At 60.4% G+C, this 23085-nt stretch overlaps 1 protein-coding gene and 1 long non-coding RNA gene across 13 annotated transcripts in view; one reads left to right on the top strand and one right to left on the bottom strand.

The window, feature by feature from the left end:
• KDM4B (lysine demethylase 4B) overlaps nt 1-23085 on the top strand; it is a 133446-nt gene that overhangs the window by 33341 nt on the left and 77020 nt on the right. For 7 of the 11 annotated variants that reach the window (XR_009261191.1, XM_058728347.1, XM_058728346.1 and 4 more), the window contains exons 2-4: nt 14252-14417; nt 19841-20016; nt 20506-20620. Coding sequence is in view for 10 of the 11 variants with exons in the window: in XM_058728347.1 (XP_058584330.1) it covers nt 14277-14417; nt 19841-20016; nt 20506-20620 (432 nt within the window). In the remaining variant the exon portion in view is untranslated. Of the gene's footprint in view, nt 1-1257; nt 1356-6864; nt 6948-7216; nt 7331-12630; nt 12887-14251; nt 14418-19010; nt 19157-19840; nt 20017-20505; nt 20621-23085 lie in introns of those variants that run through there. The other 4 variants (XM_058728353.1, XM_058728350.1, XM_058728351.1 and 1 more) reach the window with 4 other exon arrangements.
• LOC131510799 (uncharacterized) lies at nt 1354-4461 on the bottom strand. 2 transcript variants are annotated; one of them, XR_009261193.1, is made up of 4 exons: nt 4124-4461; nt 3742-3874; nt 2501-3632; nt 1354-1739 (listed from the first exon to the last, which is right to left on the bottom strand). It is a non-coding gene; the product is annotated as an uncharacterized LOC131510799 (long non-coding RNA). The 2 variants fall into 2 exon arrangements; XR_009261192.1 differs by lacking the exon at nt 4124-4461 and having other exon boundaries at nt 3742-4009.

Below are 23085 nucleotides of genomic sequence, written 5' to 3'. Positions count from 1 at the left end.
AGGACGCGGGCATGGGTCTCACGGGGCTGCCGCCGAGGCGTGGGCAGGGCCGGCTCTGTCCGGTGGCTCCGGCGGGAGTCCGTTCTTTGCCTGTGCGGCTTCGAGGGGCGCCACCTCCCTCCTTCCCAGTGTGACGGTGTGGCCTCTGCTCCTGTTGTTGCGTCGCCTTCTCTGACCCTCCTGCTCCGCCCGTGACCCAGGGTCATCTTCCGCCTGAAGGTCCTTAACCTGCAGAGTCCCCTCTGCTGCGGAAGGGAGTGCGGCCTCAGGTTGCAGGGATGAGGGCTTGAGGGTGTGGACATCCCGGGGGGTGGGGGGGTGGGGGTGGGGGGGGCTGCGCTCTGCCAGCCACACCTCCAGGCAGGGGTCCTCAGACTTGAGCCTTGCCTCCAGCAGGTGCTAGCGGGGCTGTGGAGGGGGAGGCAGCTGCGAGGGGCGCAGGCGCCGGCCGGGAGGCCTCGGGAGTTTATTTACCTTGCCCAGAAGAGGGGCGCAGCCCGAGGTCGGGCAGTCCCACAGCTTGACGCTTTCAACCCGGGGGTCTGACCTGGGAAGAGACCCTGTGATCTGTTTAATGGGGTCGTGCTCAGGAATTTAAAAAACCCGACAAAAATAAGAGAAAAACGTGGGAGCATCCGGGAGAGCTGATAGCCCGGGTTGTCCAAGGTGCCGGGGCTACACCGAAGGTTGGGAGTCTTGTCCTGTGTCCACTCCATGGTGTTGGGGTGTCTCTGTGCCCAGCGGTGCATTCACTGGCTCGGACCCTGCCCTCCGTGGGATCTTGGCCCTGTACAGCCCCTGCCCTGTCCTCTGCCTGTGCTCTCCGCCTGCCGGGGGTGTCATCAGGGGTTGCCAGACATACGTGTTGTCCCTGTGACTCTCCTCCTTGGAGGGGTGCCTTTCTGACTTGGGGGCTTTGGAGGAGGCAGAACTTCTTACAAACCTCTGAGGAGCTGCCGGAACCTTAAGGTTTCCAGAAGCTCCTTTGGTTTAATTTGATTGTCTCATGGAGCCCTCACTTCCTCAGCTACTGATTTTTAGGGGCTAAGCCTAAAACGGGCAGTTGTTGCAGGACTTCAATGGGGAAAGTGCTTATAGCTATGATTTTACTGTTCTTGCAAATTGGCAAGGATTTGGAAATGTCTGGGTAAAGGCAGTATCCTTGGGCTACACGCAGCTGTTAGGAGTAGAGTCTGGAATTGAGATTTAGGCATGCAATCCGTTTAGCTCATCGTGCTTTTGTTTTGTGCACCGTAGGAACCATCACCCTTGCCGGGACCTGATAGAAACCCCTGCCAGCTACGGGGCACCTGTCCTCCGCGGCCTTGGCTCTCCAGTACGACCGGGACTCTGAAGTAAGTGCTCGGGCCCTAGGCCCAGGTGGCCACAGGAGAGCGAGGCACTGAAGGCCGCGGCTCCCCCCGGGGCAGCCCGTCAGGCCTGCACGCACGCTGCTGGGAGAAGGCGGCTGCTGTTGGGCCCTGAGTTCAGGGGTGTCCGGGGCCCGGGAGCCTTTGCACAGAGGAGCCCAGAACCCTCGGGGTGGCTCTGGTGGCCGCTCCTCCTCTAGTCCGGTGCTCCCGTTTGCGCTCCCGTCCTTCGGCGTCCGAGTGACAGTGCTGCGCCTCGCCATGGCTCATTTCGGGGGACGCGGGCATCGCCCCGCTTAAGCTGCCCCATCTGCGTCGTGTGGATCAGGACCTGGCTCATCCAGGGGCACGTTCACCCGAAAGCACGCCCTGCAGGAAATGGTGACCAGTCACAGTGGAGAAGTGGGGGGGGGGGGGGCTCTAAAAATGGAGAATTACTTTAAAATACCTTTTTTTAAATGTTTATTTATTTATTTTTTTTGGTGGGGGAGAAGGACAGAGAGAAAAGGAGAGAGAGAATCTGTGCTGTCCGTGCAGAGCCCGACGTGGGGCTCAAACTCCCCAACCACGAGATCACGCCCTGAGCTGAAATCGAGAGTTGGGCGCCTGACTGAGCCACCCGGGTGCCCCTTAAAATGCCATTTTTAGAAAAAACTGTTTCTTTATTTATTTTGAGAGAGAGTGTGCACATACCTACATGTGCGAGAGACAGAGGGAGGGAGAGAATCCCAAGCGGGCTCCTCACTGTCAGCACAGAGCCTGACATGGGGCTCGATCCCACAAACTGTGAGCTCATGAGCTGAACCGACATCAATGGTCAGATGCCTCACGACAGAGCTACCCAGGTGCCCCTTTAAAATACTTTTGGGCTCTTTTATACCTAGGTGGCTCCGTCGGTTAACTGTCCAACTTCGACACAGGTCATAATCTCGCCGTTTGTGGGTTCGAGCCCCACGTCGGGCTCTGTGCCGACAGCCCGGAGCCTGGAGCCTGCTTCCGATTCTGTGTCTCCGTCTCTCTCTGCCCCTCCCCCACTCACACTCTCGGTCTGTCTGTCTGTCTCTTTCCTCCCCCTCTCTCAAAAAACACATAAACATTAAAAAATTACGAATACAATACGATAAAAATACCTTGAAAAGAATCGCATTGCCCAGCTGCTGTGGGTGTTCACTCCGGGCATTCTGCCTCCTCCTGTACTTTCCTAATAAACCCGGGACAGAGGGTTTTAAAGAGGTGGCCTCAGATGGTGGGCCAATGGTGGGCTCGTAAGAGATCGAACAACCTCATCACCTCCCGGCTCACATCTACAGAGCGGGTGTGGCCTGTGAGGGGTGACCGGCGGCAGGGGGTTGGCCAGTGTGGGGCGAACAGTCCTGTGTGCCTCTGGCCATCCCACGGTGGCTTTCCCTGGTGCCCCGAGAATGGCTACCTCGTGTTCAGTGTTGGGCTCCAAGGCCGTGTAGCTAATTGGGCCAAGCGTGGGCCGGGGTGTGGCTTTTTCTGCTCTTTCGTGATTTGGGAAATCAGGGAGGCGGGCAGTGGAACTCAGGTCCCCCGTAGGAGAGGTGAAGAAAAGGTTTTGTTGCTTAAGGGGTAGGCTTGAGCCATCTGGCGGTGGGGTCAGCTAACTGGTCGGTGGAACGATCTGGCCCCTCTGCCTGTTTTTGCAAGTAAAGTTTTATCGGCACACAGAGTGCGGCGTGCCTGGACAGATCGCCTCTGTCGGCTCGAGCCCGAGAATAGAGAGTCGAGCTCGAGAATGTAGGTGGGAATATTTACCGTGTGATCCTGTACAGAAAAGGTGTGTCGGCCTTGGTCTGGGTTAGTTTGTCGCTTGCCGGGGCCCGATGGGCCAGGCCTTCGTGGACGGGTTAGGAAACGATCTGCTCTGTGTCTCCGAAGGCGCTGCTTTTACCCTTAAAGCTTGTGCTTTGTCGGAAGACGGCCAGATCTCCAAAACGTGGCCATCTCTTTGTACCCAGCTCAGTGTGGCATGTTCTGTGTGCGTACCTCGTTCCGTGCGGTTAGATTAACCTTTAGTGGTCCCTCGCTGCGGTCATCCTGACCTGCCCTCTCCCTTGGTCAGCCCATTTTGTAGCTGAAGAAACTGAGCGCCACGACTGAAAAGGGCCTCTGGCGGAGGGGGAGACATGAACTTAGACTCCTGGTTCCTTCTTCCAAAAGGCCTGGGGCGTTCAGGGAGATTAGAATCCTTGAGAGAAAGCAGACCGGTTCCCTGTGGTCTGGCAGGTCCATTCGTCCCTAGGGAGACGGAATTCGCATACCGTAACAGTCACCCTTTAAAGTGTACGATACGGTGATTTTTATTTAAATTTTTAAATTTTAGTATATATTTTTAAATGTTACTTACTTTTGAGAGAGAGCACAAGTGGGGGAGTGGCTGAGAGAAGGGGCGACTCAGAGTCCGAAGCAGGCTCCAGGCTCCGAGCCGTCAGCACAGAGCCTGACGCGGGGCTTGAACCCATGAGGCCTGAGATCGTGACCTGAGCAGAAGTCAGACACTTAACCGCCTGAGCCACCCAGGCGCCCCAGTACAGTGATTTTTTAGTATGTATGCAGAGCTATGCAACCATCTGATTCTAGGGCGTTTTATCCCCCTAGAAAGAAACCCCTCCTATAACGTAAACCCGTATGTGTAGCAGTCACTGTCCGTCCCTCTCCCCCGGCCCCCACGAGCCCCCTTCCTGTCCCCGGATGGGCCCGTTCTGGACGTCTCACCCACGCGGACTCACACCCCGCGTGGCCTCTCGTGTCTGGTTCCCTCCCTGAGCGTCGCGTGTTCGGGGTCCGTCCTTGGGGCAGCGGGGGTGGGCGCCTCGCTCCGGCTCCTGGCTGATCGCGTCCCCACGCGTGGGGAACACACCGTGTGTAACTGTTCATCAGTCGATGGGTATTTTGGTTGTTTCCCCTTTGGGGGTGTTACGAACGATGCTGCTGTGAACGTTCACTACAGGATTCTGTGCCGACGTGTGTTTTGTTCTTGGGTGGACACCGGCCGTGGGGTTGCTGGGTCACGTGGTCCCAGCCCTTGCGTCACCTTTTCAGTTACTGCCACGCTGCATTCCACAGTGGCCGTGCCACTTCCCATCCCCCCCCCCCCCCCCCCCCCCAGCCGTGCTCAAGAGCTCCTCTCGGGACAGCCGCCGCCGTACCCGGGCCCGCTAGCGCCACCGTGAATTTGCAGGCCAAGGTTGTCAGCGGGGGTCGCCTGCACGGCCCCCGCCGCTGGCTGTCCCTGGGGATCTTAACCCTGCGGCGTAAGGGCGGCTCTTCTGCTCCGTGGCCCGGGCCGCTGTCCACGTCTGCTTAGGTTTGGGGACGACAGGGCCTGCGGACCACGGTTGGTAGCCCGGTCCCGTTTCCGACGTTCTAGAAACTGTGCTCCTGTCTGGGTGAACGTAGGCGGATGTGCTGGTCTTCCCGAGATGTGCCCCACAGCAGAAAGCACCCAGGTTGGAGGGACGCGGGGACTGTTTCTTTCTTTGCACGATGGACTTTTCACACGGCACCTGAGTGGCCTGAGTGGTGCCTCCCGAAGGCGCACACGGCCCGCTCGCGGGAGCCTGGCAGTGTGTGTGCTCCCCCGCGTGGTAAGAGGGACTTGCTTGGCACGCGGGGTTACCTGAGGCCCCCGAGATGGGAGATGTTACTGGATTATATGGGGTCTCGCTGCCAACACAAGGGTCGTTGTAGGAGGAGGGCCGGAGGCAGAGCCGTGGGCAGACCCCGTGCCGCTGGCTGTGAGGGCGGAGGACGGGCCGCCGGCCAGGGATGCGCTGCCCCTGGAAGCCGGAAAAGGCAGGGGACTCTAGAGGGGACGGCCCGGCCTCCTGGCGTCCTGCCTCTTTAACCCTTCTGTCTCTGTGGCCATCTCGGACGGGCCGGTTCTGTGGCACCAAGGCTGATCGAGTCTGGCATCCTCTGTGGAGTCCGTGTCGTCCCGGGCTGTGCCCGGCACTTCTGCCCGCTGTCCGCCCTGGTCAGCCGTCCTCCTGGGCCCCGTGCTCCCGCCGGCCAGTGCTCTCCCGCTGCTTGGAGGCCCGCACGCAGAGCCCTCCCCACGTGTGGTGCCGTGGGCCCGAGGGCAAGGCAGCGTGAGGGTTCTGTGGCACGGGGGTCGGCCGGGTCCCCAGCTTGCGGGCTCTGTGAGGTCAGGGATCGTGCCCGTGCCTCGCGGAGAACCTGGGGCCTAGTTGACGCTCCCCGAGGAGGAGGAGGAGGAGGATGTGGAGGACTTTCTAGTCTCTCTTCCTTGCCGGACCCTGACCACACGCACAGGCACCTGGCCCTCTCTGCAGCCGCTTGTGGGACACAGTGACACAGCACCGGGCCCACACGGGGGACCAGATGAGGTTGAGGGGGCTCTTGTGTCACCTCTGCGGTAAGTTCCCCCTCGAGTCCTGGTGACGCAGAGGCCCCTCCTGGGGCGCGATCGCGCTCCAGGGCCTGACTGCCGTCGCCCCCTTTCGGGAGCTGTCCTCTGCCAGCAGGAGCCTTGCCGAGGTGGGGGCAGGCTGGCTGGGGGTCACTGGGCGTTTCATCCGATGGCCAGACCTCCTGGCCCAGAGCCTGGCAGAAGCAGGTAGAGGTGAGCGGTTGGGGGGAGAGAGGCCCCGTTGGGGCAGGGGATGGGCCTCCCCGAGAAGGACTGGGGTTCCCAGGAAACTTTCAGACATCATGTTCATGGAGCCCCAGCTGCTTCCCAAGACAAGGGTAGTTAAGTATTTCTCAAGGTTGTATTTCCTCACAGTTAACCTTCATCGTAAGGTCACATTTGCTCAGAGGACATACTTTCGGGCATGTTACATATCAAAACCTCAGAGGTGCAGATTCCCCCCATCCACATCCTGGAAAACGTCCGCCATCCGGCCTCATAATCCGTTAGGGTCAGTCTCTGAGCCCTTCAGTCAGAAAACCTGAGGCTGCGTCCTGGGCCAGAGCAATCCTCTCCCCTCTGCTTCCGGTTTGCGGATTGCGCGCTGGCTGTGGGGGCCCCACCCCTCAGGTGTTTGTTCCCACTCTGCGGGGAGGCTTCCGGGGCTCAGTGCGCCCTTCTATCAGGATCCAGGGGGCTTCTGTCCTGGGGCTGGATTCCAGATGTGGGACAGCCTTCTGCTCGTGACCAGGTGGCAGCTGGGGCAGAGCGGGGGGGGGGGCGAGGGGGGGGCAGGCCGTGTAGGGCCCGTGGTGGCTGAGGACTCCTCGGGGTCGGCCGGTGTCTCCCCCCACAGCTCACGAGTCCCTGAGTTTAAAGACCCCTGGGTGGGGTGCCAGGCCTTCTCCGGGCCCAGGTGACTGTGACTCAGAGAATGGCCCCGACCCAAACAGGCAGCCCCGGGCAGCCCCGCCCAACGTCGCCCTCTTGCGACACATCCCTGGGCTGACGAAGCTTGTTCCTCTTCGGGGTGTGGGGAGGAGCTACCTGGGGTTGCCCCCGACAGCCGACAGCCGGGCGCTGCCCTTACGTACTGCGATCGTTGGTCCCGGGTGGCCGGGAGGGCATCAGGCCAGGAAGGCCCGCGGCATGCGGGGTCCCGAGCAAATGACTTGAAAGACGTTAATAACTTGACGGAGATTGGGGCGCCTGGGTGGCGCAGTCGGTTAAGCGTCCGACTTCAGCCAGGTCACGATCTCGCGGTCCGTGAGTTCGAGCCCCGCGTCAGGCTCTGGGCCGACGGCTCGGAGCCTGGAGCCTGTTTCCGATTCTGTGTCTCCCTCTCTCTCTGCCCCTCCCCCGTTCATGCTCTGTCTCTCTCTGTCCCAAAAATAAATAAAAAAAAGTTGAAAAAAAAAAAATTAAAAAAAAAAAAAATAACTTGACGGAGATAAACTTCATGTACTCGGAATTCGCCCATGGGAGCGTGTGTCCCCACGATGGTCGGCATATGTGCCTCTCTGCTCTGGGCCTCGCAGTGAGGACACTCTCCTTTCTGTGACAGGTCAGGCGGGTCGCAGCCAGGGAACCCACCAGGAGGCTCGGGGCCGGCCTTCCTGTTAGGGGAAAGAACCCAGTGCACAGCCCAGCTGCCTGTGGCTTCAGGGTGTCGCCCTGCCTCTGCACAGGTGGCGGGGCCTGGCTCGGGTCTGGGGGGGCCCCCGGGACGGGAGGCGGACGCCCCCTGCCTGCTGAGCGTGCGGCCAGAGGTCGGGCTGCGCTTGGACGGGCGGAGGGGACGGGGGTTCCAGGGTGCCCCTCCTGTGAGGCGGCCGTGGCTCCCACAGCCCAGGGAGCCTCACGGGGGGGTGGGGGTGTCACACGAGTGGAAATCCTGAGGGATTCGCGGTGACTTGATTCTCTCCCACGCCTGGGAGGCCACACTTCTGGGTGAGTCTCACAGGCAGAAATCAAGGCGTCGGCAGGTGGCTCCTTCTGGAGACGTCGGGGCAGAAGTGATTCTCTTTCCTGTTTTTTAAAAACTTATTTTAGGGGCGCCTGGGTGGCGCAGTCGGTTAAGCGTCCGACTTCAGCCAGGCCACGATCTCACGGTCCGTGAGTTCGAGCCCCGCGTCGGGCTCTGGGCTGATGGCTCGGAGCCTGGAGCCTGTTTCCGATTCTGTGTCTCCCTCTCTCTCTGCCCCTCCCCCGTTCATGCTCTGTCTCTCTCTGTCCCAAAAATAAATAAAAAATGTTGAAAAAAAAAATTTAAAAAAAAAAAATAATAAAAACTTATTTTAACGTATTTTAATTAATTAATTAATTTTTAAGGGAACGATTCTTTTTTTTTTCTTTTTTTGACGAAAATGCTTGCTGTCAAATTGCTTTCCATACAGCGACACCCAGGGCTCATCCCAACGGGTGCCCGCCTCCATGCCCACCAGCCACTTTCCCCTCCCCCCACCCCCATCAACCCTCGGTTCTCTGTATTTAAGAGTCTCTTATGGTTTGCCTCCCTCCCTCTCTGTTTGTAACTATTTTTCCCCCTCTCCTCCCCCATGGTCTTCTGTCAAGTTTCTCAAGATCCACATAGGAGTGAAAACATACGGTATCTGTCCTTTCCGGACCGACTTATCTCACTCAGCATAATACCCTCCGGTTCCATCCACGTTGCTGCAAATGGCCGGATTTCATTCTTTCTCATTTGCCAAGTCGTATTCCGTTGTATCTGTAAACCACATCTTCTTTATCCGTTCGTCAGTTGATGGACATTTAGGCTCTTTGCATAATCTGGCTATTGTTGAAAGCGCTGCTATAAACTTTAATTTTTCTTGAGATTATTTATTTTTGAGAGAGAGAGGGAGAGACAGAGTGTGAGCAGGGGAGGGGCAGAGAGAGAGGGAGACACAGAATCCGAGGCAGGCTCCAGGCTCCAAGCTGTCAGCACAGGGCCCAACATGGGACTTGAACTCACGGACTGTGAGATCATGACCTGAGCCGAAGTTGGACGCTTAACCCACTGAGCCACGCAGACACCGCCCCCCTCCCCCCCCCCCCGGGAAGTGATCTTGATCTTGTTCAGCTTCAGAGGACTGGGTGCTTTCCCTGGCACGGGCCCTTCTTTGGATCCATGCAGCCTCTGCTCCTGCATTGTCTCTTCTCTCATGAGGATCCAGGATCATCCCCAGGTCAGGCTCTGTAGTGTCCCTTTTGTGGTGGAAGGGGCCACAGTCCTGGGTCCCGGGGACTAGGACGTGGCCGTCTGGGGGGTATTCTGCGGCCCACCACAATCTTACCCACACCTCTCCCACCTGCCCCCCCCCCCCCCCCACCTTCTGCCGGCCGGGCCGGTGGTCTTCCCTGCCCTTGGCTCCTCCTTCCCCACCCTTGCCTCTGCCCTTGAAATCATCCAGCCCCCTCGACTCTACTGTTGTCCCTGGCTCTGCCTTGTCTGCCGGCTTCCACGCTGGCTCCCTGCAGCCGGGCCTGACTGTAGTGCCTGTCGGGCCCAGGACGAAGTGAGACCCTTAGGCCTCTCGGTCTAAAATGGAAGAACTTCGGGCACTTGGGTGGCTCAGTCAGTTAAGCGTCTGACTCTCGATCTCAGCTCGGGTCACCATCTCACCGTTTATGAGTTCGAGCCCCACATCGGGCTGATGGTGGCAGGGCCGGCTTGGGATTCTCTCTCTTCCTCTCTCTCTCTGACCCTGCCCTGCTCTCTCTGTGTCTCTCTCTCAATAAGTAAACTTTAAAAAAATGTAAAATGGAATAATTTCAAGTGGGCAATGGCCGAGTGTTAAACCCGGGCCAGGGGTGACTGCCCGGGTCTTGAGCCCACGAGGCCGGCCTTGGCTGTAGTCCATTTCCCACGGCCAGAGAGGGCTTTCTCAGGATGTTAATGGGGTCTTTAACCCCTTAGTGCCCTTGCCCTAAACTCCCAGGGGCTTCCCGGTCAACCCAGTATAGCATGCGCCCCGTCACGTGGCCCTCCCAGCTCGCCGTCCACTCACCTTTTCCCCGCCATCGCCAAGATTCTTCCCTCTGCCTGGAATTTTCTCTCGCCCCTGACCTCCATGTGATTTGCACCCTGATCGAATTGGACATCGGGTTTTGGCCAAACAGACCCCCGCCTCCCGGTGCTGTCCTGTCACACGCTGGCTTTGTCTTCGGAGTCCTCGCTCACCACTCTGTGCTGTTGTCTGTCTGTCCCCGACTCGGCCACTTCCAGCTCCAGGACCTAAAACCACCTGTTCCCCGGTCGGCCAAGGGGGATGCCCGGCGCCCGGGCCCCAGCGGCAGGCGGGCGGCCCCGGGCCGCGTCCGTGGGGGCCGTACAGAGTGAGTGGAGACATGCCAGCTTCGTGCCTTTGGAGCCGATGAGCGTGAGAAGTTTTGCGTGGTTTTGTGAGCAAATCCGAAGACGGCTGAAAGTCAGATCCCCTCCCTGCCCCGTGTCCCCCAGAGGAACGGCCTTCCGCGTCCCGGCACGGGAGACCGGGACAAGGGGGTCCCCATCGAAGGGCGTGCCCGGCCGCGGCCCAGGCCAGCAAGGCAGGTGTGTGAGCCCTGACGGGAAACAGCGTGAGAAGGGCCCGGTGGGCAGCGAGCGGTCGCGCTTGCCACGCCCGTTCGATTTTAACAAAGCCTCTTGAAGTGTCACCGACATCATGACCGCACCCCCAGACGAACCGCTGTTCCCTCGTGCCGCCTGACATCCAGCCCTTGTCCGGATTTCCGCACTGGTCCCCGGACGTCTTCCCGAAGCCTGCCTCCTCCGTCACGGCACGCCGACGTCTCTGAGCCCGTTGCAGTGGTTTGTCCAAGGGCACAACTTTCCTCCCCTTTCCTTCTTGCCACCCTCCGCTCGCCTCTACTTTATTTTTAGTGGGGGGTAGTAACAGCCTTATTGAGCCGTAATTCACACATAAAGCACGCCCACTTAGAGCATACAGTTCCATGGTTTCTACCGTATTCACAGAGTTGTGTGACCATCACCACGCCACAATAATTCCAGAATGTTCCGTCGCCCCAGAAAAGAAGCCCCATCCCCATCAACAGTCACCCCACCCCCTCCACGGGCCCCCGAAACCCATTAATCTGCTCCCTGTCCGTGGAGGAGCCTGTTCTGGACGTTTCACGCACGTGGACCCACACCCCGCGTGGCCTCTCGTGTCCGGTTCCCTCCCTGAGCGTCGTGTGTTCGGGGTCCGTCCGCGGAGCACTGGGTGCTCTGGGACGTGCTGTGCGCGGTGGACACGTTGTGCGTATCTGTGCAACGGTCAGCGGACACTTGTGTGGTTCCCACCTTCTGGCCATTGTGAGTAGCGCTGCTCCGAACACGGGTGTGTGAGTTTTTGCGTGGACACACGTTTTCCCGTCCCCTGGGCGTACGTCTACGAGCAGAATTGCTGGGTCACCTGGGAAAGTCTGCGTGGCACTTGTTGTGGAACCGCTGGACTTTTCCACGGCGGCTGCCCCGCTTTCCGTCCCCACCAGCCGTGTGTCGGAGTTCTGCTTTGCCCACCCCCTTGCCAGCACTTGTTATCGTCCGTCCTTTTTCTCACGGCCGTCCTGGTGGGGGGATAGCATTCTCGCTGAGGTTTTGCTCTACGTTTCATGCTAATCATGCTGAGCAGCGTTTCATGGGATCGTTGGCCGTGCGTGCGTTTTCTTTGAAGAAATGTCCTTTGTGCGCTTTTTTACTGGGCTCTGTCTTTTTCTTATTACATCGTCAGCGTGCCTGCTTTTCGGCTTGGCGCCGACTTGTAAAGAGTCCACCGCTCTTTCTGGACCGTTCTGCAAGTTCCCTCAGGGTGGTCCTTCCCCCCTCCCCCTCCCCCCACCCCCCCCCCCCCCCCCCCGGCCCATGTTTCCAATAAACTGGAAGGTTGGCCCAGGGCTGCTGTTCGGTGAGATTCCTTTTCCGTTTCGTAAGTACGTACACGTATGATTTTTATTTGCCTGCCTTCAAAGAACGTGTCAAGGGTATGGAGTGTTGGGATTAGAGACCGTTTTAATTTTCCTCTTTCTGTTTACCTACTCAAAACCTTCATTTCGAAAGGCACAAATAAGACAGAAGAAAAGTCACACAGAATCCACCGCCGAGCTGAATCGAGAGGACGGCCGAAAACCCGCCTGCCGTCTTGCCATCCGCTTTTTCCGCCTCCTGGACGGGAAGCTCATCTCCGCGTCGTGAGTTCCGAAGCACGAGGGAGCTTGTGCGGGCAGGACCCGAGGCGGTCCCTGCTCTGCCTGGGGCAGGCCGGTCGCGGCGAGATGGCGGTCGTTAGAGGCGGTCGCGGCGAGATGGCGGCGAGATGACTGCCCGGTGTCCTCTCCCACCGTCGGGGCCGGCTGGCGGACGGGGCCGGCTGGCGGACGGGGCCGGAGGCGGCCTCCGCTGGAGGGGACACAGCTGGTGGTGACCGGTGCGCCCACCCCCGCAGGCCACATGTGAGCTGGCCCGGCAGGAAGAGGAGCTGACGGCCAGCACCGGCCAAGCCACCAGCGGGAGCTGTCGGGTGTGGGGACCCGGGCCCTGCCACCTACCTGCGTGTGGCCTCGGTGAACGACGAAAAACGAGTTTAGTGTGTGGAGCGGATGGGTCACCCACATCCGTCACGAATGGCAGGGCTGGGGACTATTGGGTGCTAATGTGGCCGCTGGCAGCCAGCCTGGGCACTGTCCACGGCGGGCTGGGGGCTCAGGACCCACAGCCGTGGCCGGGTGGTCGTGTCCAGCGGGGGGCGGGGTCGCTCATCCCTACAAGCTGGGTGGTCAGCGGGATCCCCAGGGACTCACCGCGCCACGCGGTGGGGGTGGCAGGGCGTGGGGTGAGGGGGTGGCAGGGTAGGGGGTGGCCTGTGGGCTGAGGGCAGACAAAGGCCCATGAGCCTCAGCTGCAGCCTGTCCTCGTGGTGTTAGAGCTGGTGTCTCGGGTGAGGTCCCCGCACAGGGCGGTCTCCTCAGTCTCCCGTTCTGCGGCTCCCTGCACAGCTCAGTCCGTGCCGACGTTCCAAGAGGGTCCAGTCAGGGTCTCCCCAACCCCCGCCCCCACCCCCAGGGCCACAGGCTCCCGCAGGACAGACACAACCTGTGCTTCTGTGCAGCAACAGAAGTTGTAAGTGTAAGCGAGCCCTGCACCGTGGCCTCTGGGCTGGAGGGGAGAGGGCGGGGGGTTGGGTGGGGATTCGGGTCCCAGGCCCTGGCTGCGGGCGACGGGGCTGGGTTGGGGTTGCGTGCCGCTCAGTCCCGTGCTGCTCAGTCCCCGGGATGGGGCTGGTCAGGGCTCCAGGGGGCGGTCTCCTGGGTGGGCAGCCCGGCTGTGGCCGGAACCTATAGCTGCCCTGGAGGAAGGTTGGCGACAATCCCTCTCCCTTTATACAGCCGCGTTTTCATGGTGGTTCCCTGTGATCCCACCCAGGACGTCTGTCACCTATCGTCACAGGTGTCTGTGGCCTGCCATGCACACTTCAGCTTTGTGGCCGCCCCTCAGGGAAAAGCTTTGGACCTTGCTATGCACACGGGGCGACAGTGATGACCTCCGTCCCCCCCCCCCCCCCCCCGCCCGGCACGTGACAGGACCCTCAGGGGCCTGGAAGGGGTGCTCAGGGCCCCAGAACCTGCCCAGCCGGTTCCGATGGCCGAGCAGAGATTCCTGGGCTCGTGCTGCCCTCTAGTGCCTGCGGAGGGGAGTGCCTTTGGGGAGGCTGCGTCGCGTCCTTCCAGGACCCGCGGGCTTCCTGAAGCCCCTCTTTTTCATTGCCCCCCTTACGTGGGGGGTCTGGCTAATTGCTTTCCAAGTTCTCAGGTCTGTGTGCACTTGGGTTCCGACCTTTCTCAGATCCTGGAGGGAGGCTGGTCTTTGTCCCTTGAGTTTGGAGAACTTAATCTGACAATAGGGACCCTTCCCCAGAGCCTGTCACCAAGCCCCTCCCTGCTTGGGGTGGGCCACCGACTGCCTCGCTGGGTCCCCTTAACCCCTGGAACGCTCGAGTGTTCCGTGCGCCGCTCACAGCGGGGCCGCCCGGGGGAGGGGTTCTCCTGCTGGCTCAGGGGTGCACACCGTGAAGGGCACACCCACACACGGCCTCACTCACCTCCGAGGGCCTCTGCCGCGGCTGCCGCGGGCGTGGGTATCGGCTCCGAGGTAGACGCGTCGATTCGAAGCTGATGCTGGCGAACCTGGATCCAAAATCCCCCAGAAGGGCAGCCTTGCTTTCTCGGGGCCCTTGCTTTGAAATTAGTGCTCCGGCTGCCAGTGGTGCGTTGGCTTCGAGAACTAGGGCGCCTCTGGTTTTAATTAGTTGAAGCCATTTTGATTTTTTGTGCCAGTGCGGAGATGGAGTCTGTTCCCAGGCTCCCCTCTGGCCCTGGCCTAGCTGCGCGGGCCCTGCCTTTGTCTTCCCGGGGCCGCGGTGTCTTTAGCGTGTTGGGAACGGTGGCGGCACTGACACGGTCACGCTCTCTTGTCCTTCCCTCGCAGGTGTGACGGTCCCTCAGCTGCAGCCATGGGGTCTGAGGATCACGGGGCCCAGAACCCGAGCTGTAAAATCATGACGTTCCGCCCGACCATGGAAGAATTCAAGGACTTCAACAAATACGTGGCCTACATCGAGTCCCAGGGAGCCCACCGGGCGGGCCTGGCCAAGGTGGGTGACGCCCTGGGCCCGGTGCCGCTTTCCACCAGCCTCGGCCCCGTGTGTGCCCCGCGGCCCCGGGTCTGGCGTGACCGTGTCCGGGGGCGGCGGGCACCCATTCGTGGGTTCACGGGGCCGCTCTGACCTCATTTTTAGCCGACGTTACGGAGTTCTTCCTGTGGGCCCGGAGTCACAAATGAGTTCCGCAGCCCCTGTCCCTGTGGGACCCGGTGGTGGGGACGAGCCCCGGGGGCGGTGGCGCTTGGCCGAGGGCGGGCGACGAGAGCCGGCGCCGGGCGCCGCGTCCCTTTCCGCGGCAGGTCACAGCTGCGCGCACGTACGTGTGTGGGCGTGCGTGACAGCAAACACACGAGGACGGTCTGCGTTGTGTTTTTACCATAAAAACCATGGTTTCTTCGTGTTCGTGTCACCCGGTAGTTTGGAGGATTTGTAACCAGTCTGCCTGGAGTTCTCGTCGCTGCCCGTACGACTGCCTCTCCACCTAGGACACCTGCTTCTCTGTTCTTGCAACCCAGGGGCCTGTAAACCTTCTCCACAAAGAGCCAGGCGGTGGGGCAGCCTTGTGGGGGGGGGGGGGTGGGCAGTCTCTGTCCCATCACCCGGCTCTGTCGCCTTGGGAACCTGTAAACCGAGAGGCGTGGCCACGTGCCAGTAAAAACGGTACTTGGGGGCACTGAAACGGGAAGGCCGTGGAATTTTCACTTGTCCTGAGATCTTCTTCTTTTGTTATTTTTTCCATTTAAAAGTGAAGAAAACCCAACAAGAAACGGTCAGCATTCTTGATTCTTGATTCTCGGGCTGTGCGAGAGCAGGCGGCGGGCGGGATTTGGCCCAGGGTGTGCTGCCCCCTGGCCGCGGCGAGGAGAGTGATGCCTTCGCCTTCCCGCCCCTGCCTGGTTCTGGGTGGCTCTGTTGCGAGTGTCGGTCCCTCTCGTGGTGAGGGTCGCGCCTTTGATCCCAGCCTAAGGACGCGCGGAGGGCAGCGGGCTCGCCCGTCTCCTTCCCGCCCTCCTTCTTGATTTTGTTCGTCGTACGCGAGACGGTGTGGACACGGCGTTTCCTCCGCGTTGGGGACCCGAGCCCCTGCTGTCCCGTTAGCTTCGCTTCTCCCTGTAGCCTCCTTCAGCCGGAAACCCCGGGTCCTGGGTTCTTGCAGGTCCGGGGGCCTTCTGCCCAGCGGGCCACCGTCAGGGGACGGTTTCTTGCCTGCTCTGCCCCATCGAGGCGCCCCGGGCGGTGGGCATGGGCCTCCTCTGCCTTGCCCCTGACCTTGGCCTACATGTGCTTTCCTGGGACGGCAGCCCTTCTGGTTCACGGTGTCCCTCGTGCTGGGAGGCGTGGTGAGGTGCCATCCGGCGCAGCTCTGCCCGGAGCCCCGTCAGGCCTCCGCGGCTGTCATCCCTGCTTGTTCCTTCTGCCTCACTGTCTCGGGCTCCGCCTTCCTGGCTGGCCCCCTGGCCTGGATACTTCCTGAGCTTTCTGTGCCTGGTGCCGTGGCGGCTGCGGGCTCTGTGTCCGCCGTGTGGACCGTGCCTGCGCCTCTGCCTTCCTTTGCTCTTGACTTCTCGGCCCCTGAGCTTCCCCTTTGTGCCCTGGTACCCCGGGACCCTGTGGTAAGCTCACGTACCGGTGGAGTCAGTTTTTGCTGATTTAGACGGAAGGAGACTGTTGGGACCGGATGTTTTGCGAGGCAGCTGTTTCTCGAGTCCGTTTTCCCTCTGCCTTCTGCGTTCCACGCTCCTTTCAGGGAGTCCGTTTGCTGCTTTCTCTGACCGGTGGTCACCTACGTGTGTGGGGAGGTGAGGGCCGCGTGGGGCGGGCCCGGGCACGTCCTGAGAGACGGCAGCAGTCGCGCCCTCCACACGTGCACACGCGCCCCTGCTGCCTGCCTGCCTGCCTGCCAGGGACCGCGTGCCGGGGCCTCGAGTCCCTCAGGGGCCTCCCTGCCACTCCGTGGGGACAGGCGGGGACAGGGAAGCGTCCTTGGGCAACCCCTGCTTCTTTCACAGGGGGGCCCTACCTAGGCTCTCAGGGCTGCTGGCTTTTTGTTGTTGTTGTTGTTGTTTTTTTTTTTTTTTTTTTTTTTTTTTTTTTTCTCAACGTTTTTTTTTATTTATTTTGGGACAGAGAGAGACAGAGCATGAACGGGGAAGGGGCAGAGAGAGAGGGAGACACAGAATCGGAAACAGGCTCCAGGCTCCGAGCCATCAACCCAGAGCCTGACGCGGGGCTCGAACTCACGGACCGCGAGATCGTGACCTGGCTGAAGTCGGACGCTTAACCGACTGCGCCACCCAGGCGCCCCTGTTGTTGTTTTTTAATGTCCATTTATTTTATTTTTGAGATAGAGTGTGATCCAGGGAGTGTCAGAGAGAGAGAGAAAGAATCCCAAGCAGGCTCACACGATCAGCACAGAGCCCGACGTGGGGCTCGAACTCACGATCCGTGAGATCATGACGTGAGCTGGAATCAAGAGTCGGGCGCTTAACCGACTGAGCCCCCCGGGCACCCCAGTTGGCTGCTGGCCTCTTTGGAGAAGGGACCTGGTGTCCTCCTGGCCTGAGAGCGTTCTGCTGATGCCCGTGTCCCCTCACCCTGGTCGCATCGGCCTTGACCGCCCTTCTTAGTTGTCCGTGTGGGGTGCCGGGACGTTTCTGTTTCATCGGAGCTGTATCTGTCTCTCCCGCAAGGCTCTGTAGGGCCCGGGGGAACGGGCTACAGCTGGAGCCCGGGCCCAGGACCAGAAGAGGCTCTGGGACTGTCGGGGTGCCCCTGTCACGTTCCCTGGCTGCTCTGTGCTCTGGGGCCAGTGCCCAGCTGGGCCCCTGCCCTCTCAGGCCAGCGCTGGGCCTCCCTGGGCTCCTTGGGGAGCGCGGGGCGGGGGGACCAGGGCGGGGCATGGTGTCGGGTCCTGTGGGAGGGGGCAGGGACTTCTGCGCTCGGGCGCAGCCCTGGGGACTGTCCCTACGGTCCGGTGGCTCCTCCCCCCAGGCCCGCAGCCTGCGAAATGGCTCTGGGAACACGAGGGGTCGGGACAGAGGCCGGCCCCTCATTTCGTTTCCTCTTATGGGGGCTCCCCCTGCCGCGCGCCTTCTGGCCCAGCTGCCCAGACACCCTGAGCCACCCTGAGCCACCCTCGCACTGCCTCGTTCACCTGGGGAGCGTGGCCTTTCTGTCCCTCTCGGCCTCGGCTGCGGCTCGGCCTCAGGAGCTTCGAGGAGGGGTCCGTCCGCTGGCCTGCCAGGCACCGAGGGGAGGAGCCAGGGTGCTCCCGTTTTGGCCCACGATACCCGTGAGCGGCTGTGCACCCGGGAGCCTCCTTTCAGACCCTGGTCTCACAGAGATTTGAGGACGTCAGGCCACAGCACGTTGGGCCCGCTCCGTTACATGCCTTTTCCAGAACCTTCTTAGTGTGTGGCCAGGCCAGTGTAGCTCATGAGGGCCCAAAGAATCCCTCTCTGGTTTCCTGATGTTTTCCACGGCAGTTGAAAATTTGGGGGTGATGCATTTGGTTCATTTTAATTTTTTTTTTTTTACATTTATTTATTTTTGGTAGAGACAGAGCACAAGTGGGGGTGGGGGGCAGAGAGAGAGCGGGACACACAGAATCAGAAGCAGGCTCCAGGCTCCGAGCTGTCAGCACAGAGCCTGACGCGGGGCCCGAACCCACGAACCGCGAGATCGTGACCTGAGCCAAAGTTGGACCCCTAACCGACTGAGCCCCCCCCCCCCCAGGCGCCCCGCGTTTGGTTCATTTTAGAGCCTTAATTGACGGACCGGCTTCCTCCAAAGGAACTGAGTGGGTAGACTCCCCAGTTCCCCGCGGTGAACACATTTTGGACCAGATCCAAGGCCCTTTTCCCTCAGGAGGAAGTCCAGCCTTCTTTATAAGAGGGGGCGCAACCTCCACGGTTCAAGAGCCACTCAGGCTCACAGCCCTTCGTCCCAGGACCCGTTCTCTGGGAGAGCGTCTCGGGTGCCCCAGCCACAGGCTCTTTCGTTTGTATTTGTGGCATTTCCAGCCTCCAGAGTGTTAGCTACTCGTTATCACCTGACTTGTCTGATTTTTCACTTGAAATCTAAGAAAACCATGGACTGGCAGGCTGAGCCCCACACCCCGTTGTCATGAGGCCTCACACCAGACATGGGCACCCAGGGCACTTACCGCAACTCTGGGCACAGAGTAGGAGGGGGGACGTCCCCAGAAAAGGCCTCGATTGAGCAGCCGTGTCCCCATTTAATGAAAATCAGGGTTCCCGGCTTGGGCACTGCTGACCTCAAGGTGGGTCATTCCCTCTGAGGGCGTCCTGGGCACTTCCGGGGCCTAAGCAGCACCCCGCATCCATGCCAGGAGATCGTGACGGCCATGGGTGTCCCCAGAAATCGCCCAATGTCACTTGGGGGCAGGATCCCCCTGGGTGGGACCCATTGCCCTCTTCTAATGGCTGTTGTTATTTACTCTTGGTCTGTCAATAAATCCAGCAGTGCGGACGGTGGAGGTGAGCCTTTCTGTTGTTAATAGGTGACTGGAGAGTAAGTGTTTTTGTTGCCAAGCAAAACGTTTTCTAACACCGATGTGTATAGGGAAGTCCTTGGGGATGGTGAATGAACTGCAGCCGTTCTGGAAGCCGTCCGCAAACTCAGCATCGGTGTCGCGATGGTCCTCCCTGGCCTTCAGCTGGGTGAGGCTCGGGCCTCCCCAGAGGTCTTGGCTGGCGCACTGAAGGCAGGTTGGTTTAGTTCTTTTCCCAGAGCTGTTGGGTGGCCCACTGGGTGCCTGGGAAGGAGATTTGTCGTTTACAAACACCTGCCCAGGACAGGGGCCTTCACAGAAGTGCGCCTGGCACCCAGGAGGCCCCTGCCCGGCCCGGAGGCCTCGCCCCGCCCAGGAGGGGTAGGAGGAGGGCCGGGAGCAAGCTCAACAGAGACCTGGCCCCCCTTCTGCCTAGGGAGACACTTCCCGCAGCCCTCATGTCCCTCCTGGAGAGGGGTGGCGAGGGCTTGGCCCAGAGCTGCAGTGCGTGTGCTTTTCCTGAGGCGGCCCTCCCAGGTCTCGTCCCTCCGGATTTGTGTCATCATCACCCTCCTGCCTTGGCGCCTCACTCACTCTTCTGTGTCTTTGCACGTGGGCCTTGTCGCCTCTCTCCAGTCTCCTTGTGTCTTCCGGGGTCCTGGCCCGGCTGGTCCTGAGCTGCAGGGGGCCTGACGGGCAGTGTCGGGAGGCCGGGGCCGTGGTGCCCACGGCCCCGCACAGAACACCTGGGAGTTTGATGAAGCGCGTAGAAGGTTCCGGGTGCCCTGAGGCGTGCGGCCCGGACACGCCCCCAGGGGGCCGCCGCTGGTCTCTGGGGCAGGGCCCTGTGTCCTCGGCCCGCGTCCGAGGCGCCGCTGAGTCGCCCCTCTCCGTCTTGCAGATCATCCCCCCAAAGGAGTGGAAGCCGAGGCAGACGTACGATGACATCGACGACGTGGTCATCCCGGCCCCCATCCAGCAGGTGGTGACGGGCCAGTCGGGCCTCTTCACACAGTACAACATCCAGAAGAAGGCCATGACGGTCGGGGAGTACCGCCGCCTGGCCAACAGCGAGAAGTACGCGGCTGGGGCTGAGGCCGCTGTGGGGATGGGCCCCCGACGCCGGCCTCCAAGGGGGAGCCACACACCTTGAGGGGCCTCCGTGGCCCCGTCCACGGCACACGCACGCACACCTGCACTGCGTTCCCTCCCTCGCTCCCTGCTCCTTTGTGCGTTTCCGTTTCCGAGGGCGGTCTCTGCTCCCAAGCCCGAGCGCCCCTCGAGGGCAGGGCGGCGGCCGCCTCCTCCCGCGGCCCCCACACAGCGCCGGCCTCTCGGCCTGGCCTGGCCTGGCCTCTCGTAATTGCAGAGTTGAGGATCGAGAGGACCCTCCGGGCCCCTGCTGTCCCGGGTGGCTGGCGGGGCGGGACGAGGGGGGCGGCATCCCAGGTGGGGGCAGCCCCACCCCTTACGCGCTCAGCCTCCCGCGGCCACGGGGTCGTGTTCTCCGCCCCGGGGATGGGGGTGGGCCCCACGGCCGCGTTCAGGGCGCTGCTCCTCCCACAGGTATTGCACCCCGCGGCACCAGGACTTCGACGATCTGGAGCGCAAGTACTGGAAGAACCTCACCTTCGTCTCCCCCATCTACGGGGCCGACATCAGCGGCTCCCTGTACGATGACGTGAGTACCGGGGCCCCCGAGAGGCTCCAGGGGCGTGACGGACGCCGTGTCCTGTGAACCGTGGAGGGAAAGGCGCACGCGTGGGACTCGATCTTGAAACGTGGGCGCTAAGACGCCCCGGCAGGCTCGGCTGGGCTTTCTGTCCGGGCTCCGTGCACGTCCACGTGCCAAGTCTTTGGGGGGCGGGGGGAGGAAAGAAGGAATCCAGGCGCGTTCTGATTTGCAGAATCTTTCCTACGAAATCATCAGCCCCTCCTGCCCTGATCGGGCGCCCTGTCCCTGCAGCTGGACCAAAGCAGCCCCGTCACAAAGTGGTCTTCCGGAGGCCACACGGGGCATTTCCTTCCTTCTGCCAGGGGCCTCCTAATCCCCAGTTACTCTCGTGGTTTTCCTCTTGAATTCCTAGTGCTCCATCATCCGGGAAACCTGGGGATGTTCCAGCCCCCATGCTGGGCTGGGAGGACCCTGGGGGTGCCTGGGGCAACGGAGGGGCCTCTGCTGGCTCCTCAGCCCTCGGACCTGATGCTGGCCTTGCCCGTCCAGGGGTGCAGACCGGACATTGGTGGAGACGTGGTGCAGAGGCCCTGCACAGATGCTGCTGTTCAGCACGCGGGGGTTTGAGTGGGACCCACCCTTTTCTAGGGGACGGTTTATTAACACTTATGGGACCTCCGGTAACCCTGGGAAGGATCTACTGGGGTTGATGTCCAAGCTCCTGAGGCTGACTCTCTCCTGGGTGTGCTCTGCCCTGGGGTTCTGCCCTGGGTGGCCCCTCAGCTGCCATCTCTGCCCCCTGCCCCAGATCGTCACTGTGAAGGTCCCTTCTTGCTGGAACACACTTTATCCGCTCAGCCGTGCTCCTCGTGAGGGCAGCTGGGGGTGCCCCTGAGATCTGGGCTGGGGTCCCAGCTGGCGTGGGTGGGAATAAAGCCCCCTCCTGAGAAGGGCCAGGACTCCCCCCCCCCCCCCCCCCGGCCCCCGAACCCATCAGGACAGGTCGTGACTTGTGGTTCCCAAGAGGTGTGACTGTTGGGTGGGTCCCAGCAGTCTGCCCACCTTGGGGAGCCTGTCTGACCTGTGGCCCGCTGGCCTTCCAGCTAGAGGGTCCCACTGTGCAGCATGGGTGGGGCACCAAGGGCGTGTCAGGCTTGAAGTGAGCTCACCCCTGGGAACCTGAGGGAGAGGCCCTCGCCCTGGGAGGTCAGGGACCGAGCTTGCTCCTGGTCCTGGTTCCCCCTTCTTGGACCTCGGTTTCCCACATCCAGCGGCTGGTCCTGTGGCAAGGGAGTCCTGGACAAGGAGGGTCCCTCTCCCTGGGACCCTGAGCTCATCCACTTGGCCCGGACCCCAAAGCATTGGCAAGCTTGTGAGGCCACGTGGCCAGGCCTGAGGGCAGAGTTGCATGCACCCTTGGGTGTGGCGAGGGCCAGAGGACGGGGATCCCAGGGGCCCTGTGGGGCACACACATGTTTAAAAAAACTTATCGTTATTATTTTTTACATTTACACCCAAGTTACTTAGTATATAGCGCAATAATGGTTTCAGGAGTAGAATCCCGTGATTCGTCCTCTACGTATAACACCCAGTGCTCATGCCAAGAAGCGTCTTCCTTAATGCCCCTCACCCATTTAGCCCATCCCCCTGCCCACGACCCCTCCAGCAGCCCTCAGTTCTGTATATTTAAGAGTCTCTTATGTTTTGTCCCCCTCCCTGTTTTAATATTATTTTTGCTTCTTTTGCCTTAGGCTTGTCTGTTTGGTATCTTATATTCCTTATATGAGCGAGGTCATATGATATTTGTGTTTCTCTGACTAATTTTACTTAGCATGATACTCTCTGGTTGCATCCACATTGTTGCAAATGGCAAGAATTCATTCTTTTTGATTGCTGAGTAGTATTCCATTCTGCGTGTGTGTGTGTGTGTGTGTGTACCACGTCTTCTTTGTCCATTCATCCATCGATGGACGTTTGGGCTCTTTGTTTGGCTGTTGTTGATGTTTATAAACATGGGGAGCATGTGTCCCTTCGAAACAGCACACCTGTGTCCCGTGGGTAAATGCCTCGTAGTGCGATTGCTGGGTCGTAGGGGAGTTCTATTTTTAGTTTTTTGAGGAACCTCCGGGCTGGTTTCCAGAGTGGCTGCACCCGCTTGCATTGCCACCAACAATGCAAAAGCGATCCTCTCACCGCATCCTCGCCAGCATCTGTTGTTGCCTGAGTTGTCGATTTTAGCCATCGTGACAGGTGTGAGGTGGTATCTCATTGTGGTTTTGATTGTATTTCCCTGATGAGTGACATTGAGCGTTTTTTCACGTGTGTGTTCACAATTTGGATGTCTTCTTTGGAGAAGTGTCTATTCTCAGCACGGCTTTCACCTCCCATGATTTTTTTTTTTTTTAATATTTTTAATGTTTGTTTATTTTTGAGAGAGAGAGAGAGAGAGAGAGACACAGACAGAGTGCAAG

Source organism: Neofelis nebulosa, chromosome 4 (genome assembly GCF_028018385.1).
Source record: "Neofelis nebulosa isolate mNeoNeb1 chromosome 4, mNeoNeb1.pri, whole genome shotgun sequence".
In the NCBI taxonomy this organism is placed as follows: Eukaryota; Metazoa; Chordata; class Mammalia; order Carnivora; family Felidae; genus Neofelis; species Neofelis nebulosa.
The sequence above is the reverse complement of the archived record's forward strand: the minus strand, read 5'-3'. Positions and strand labels throughout refer to the sequence as shown.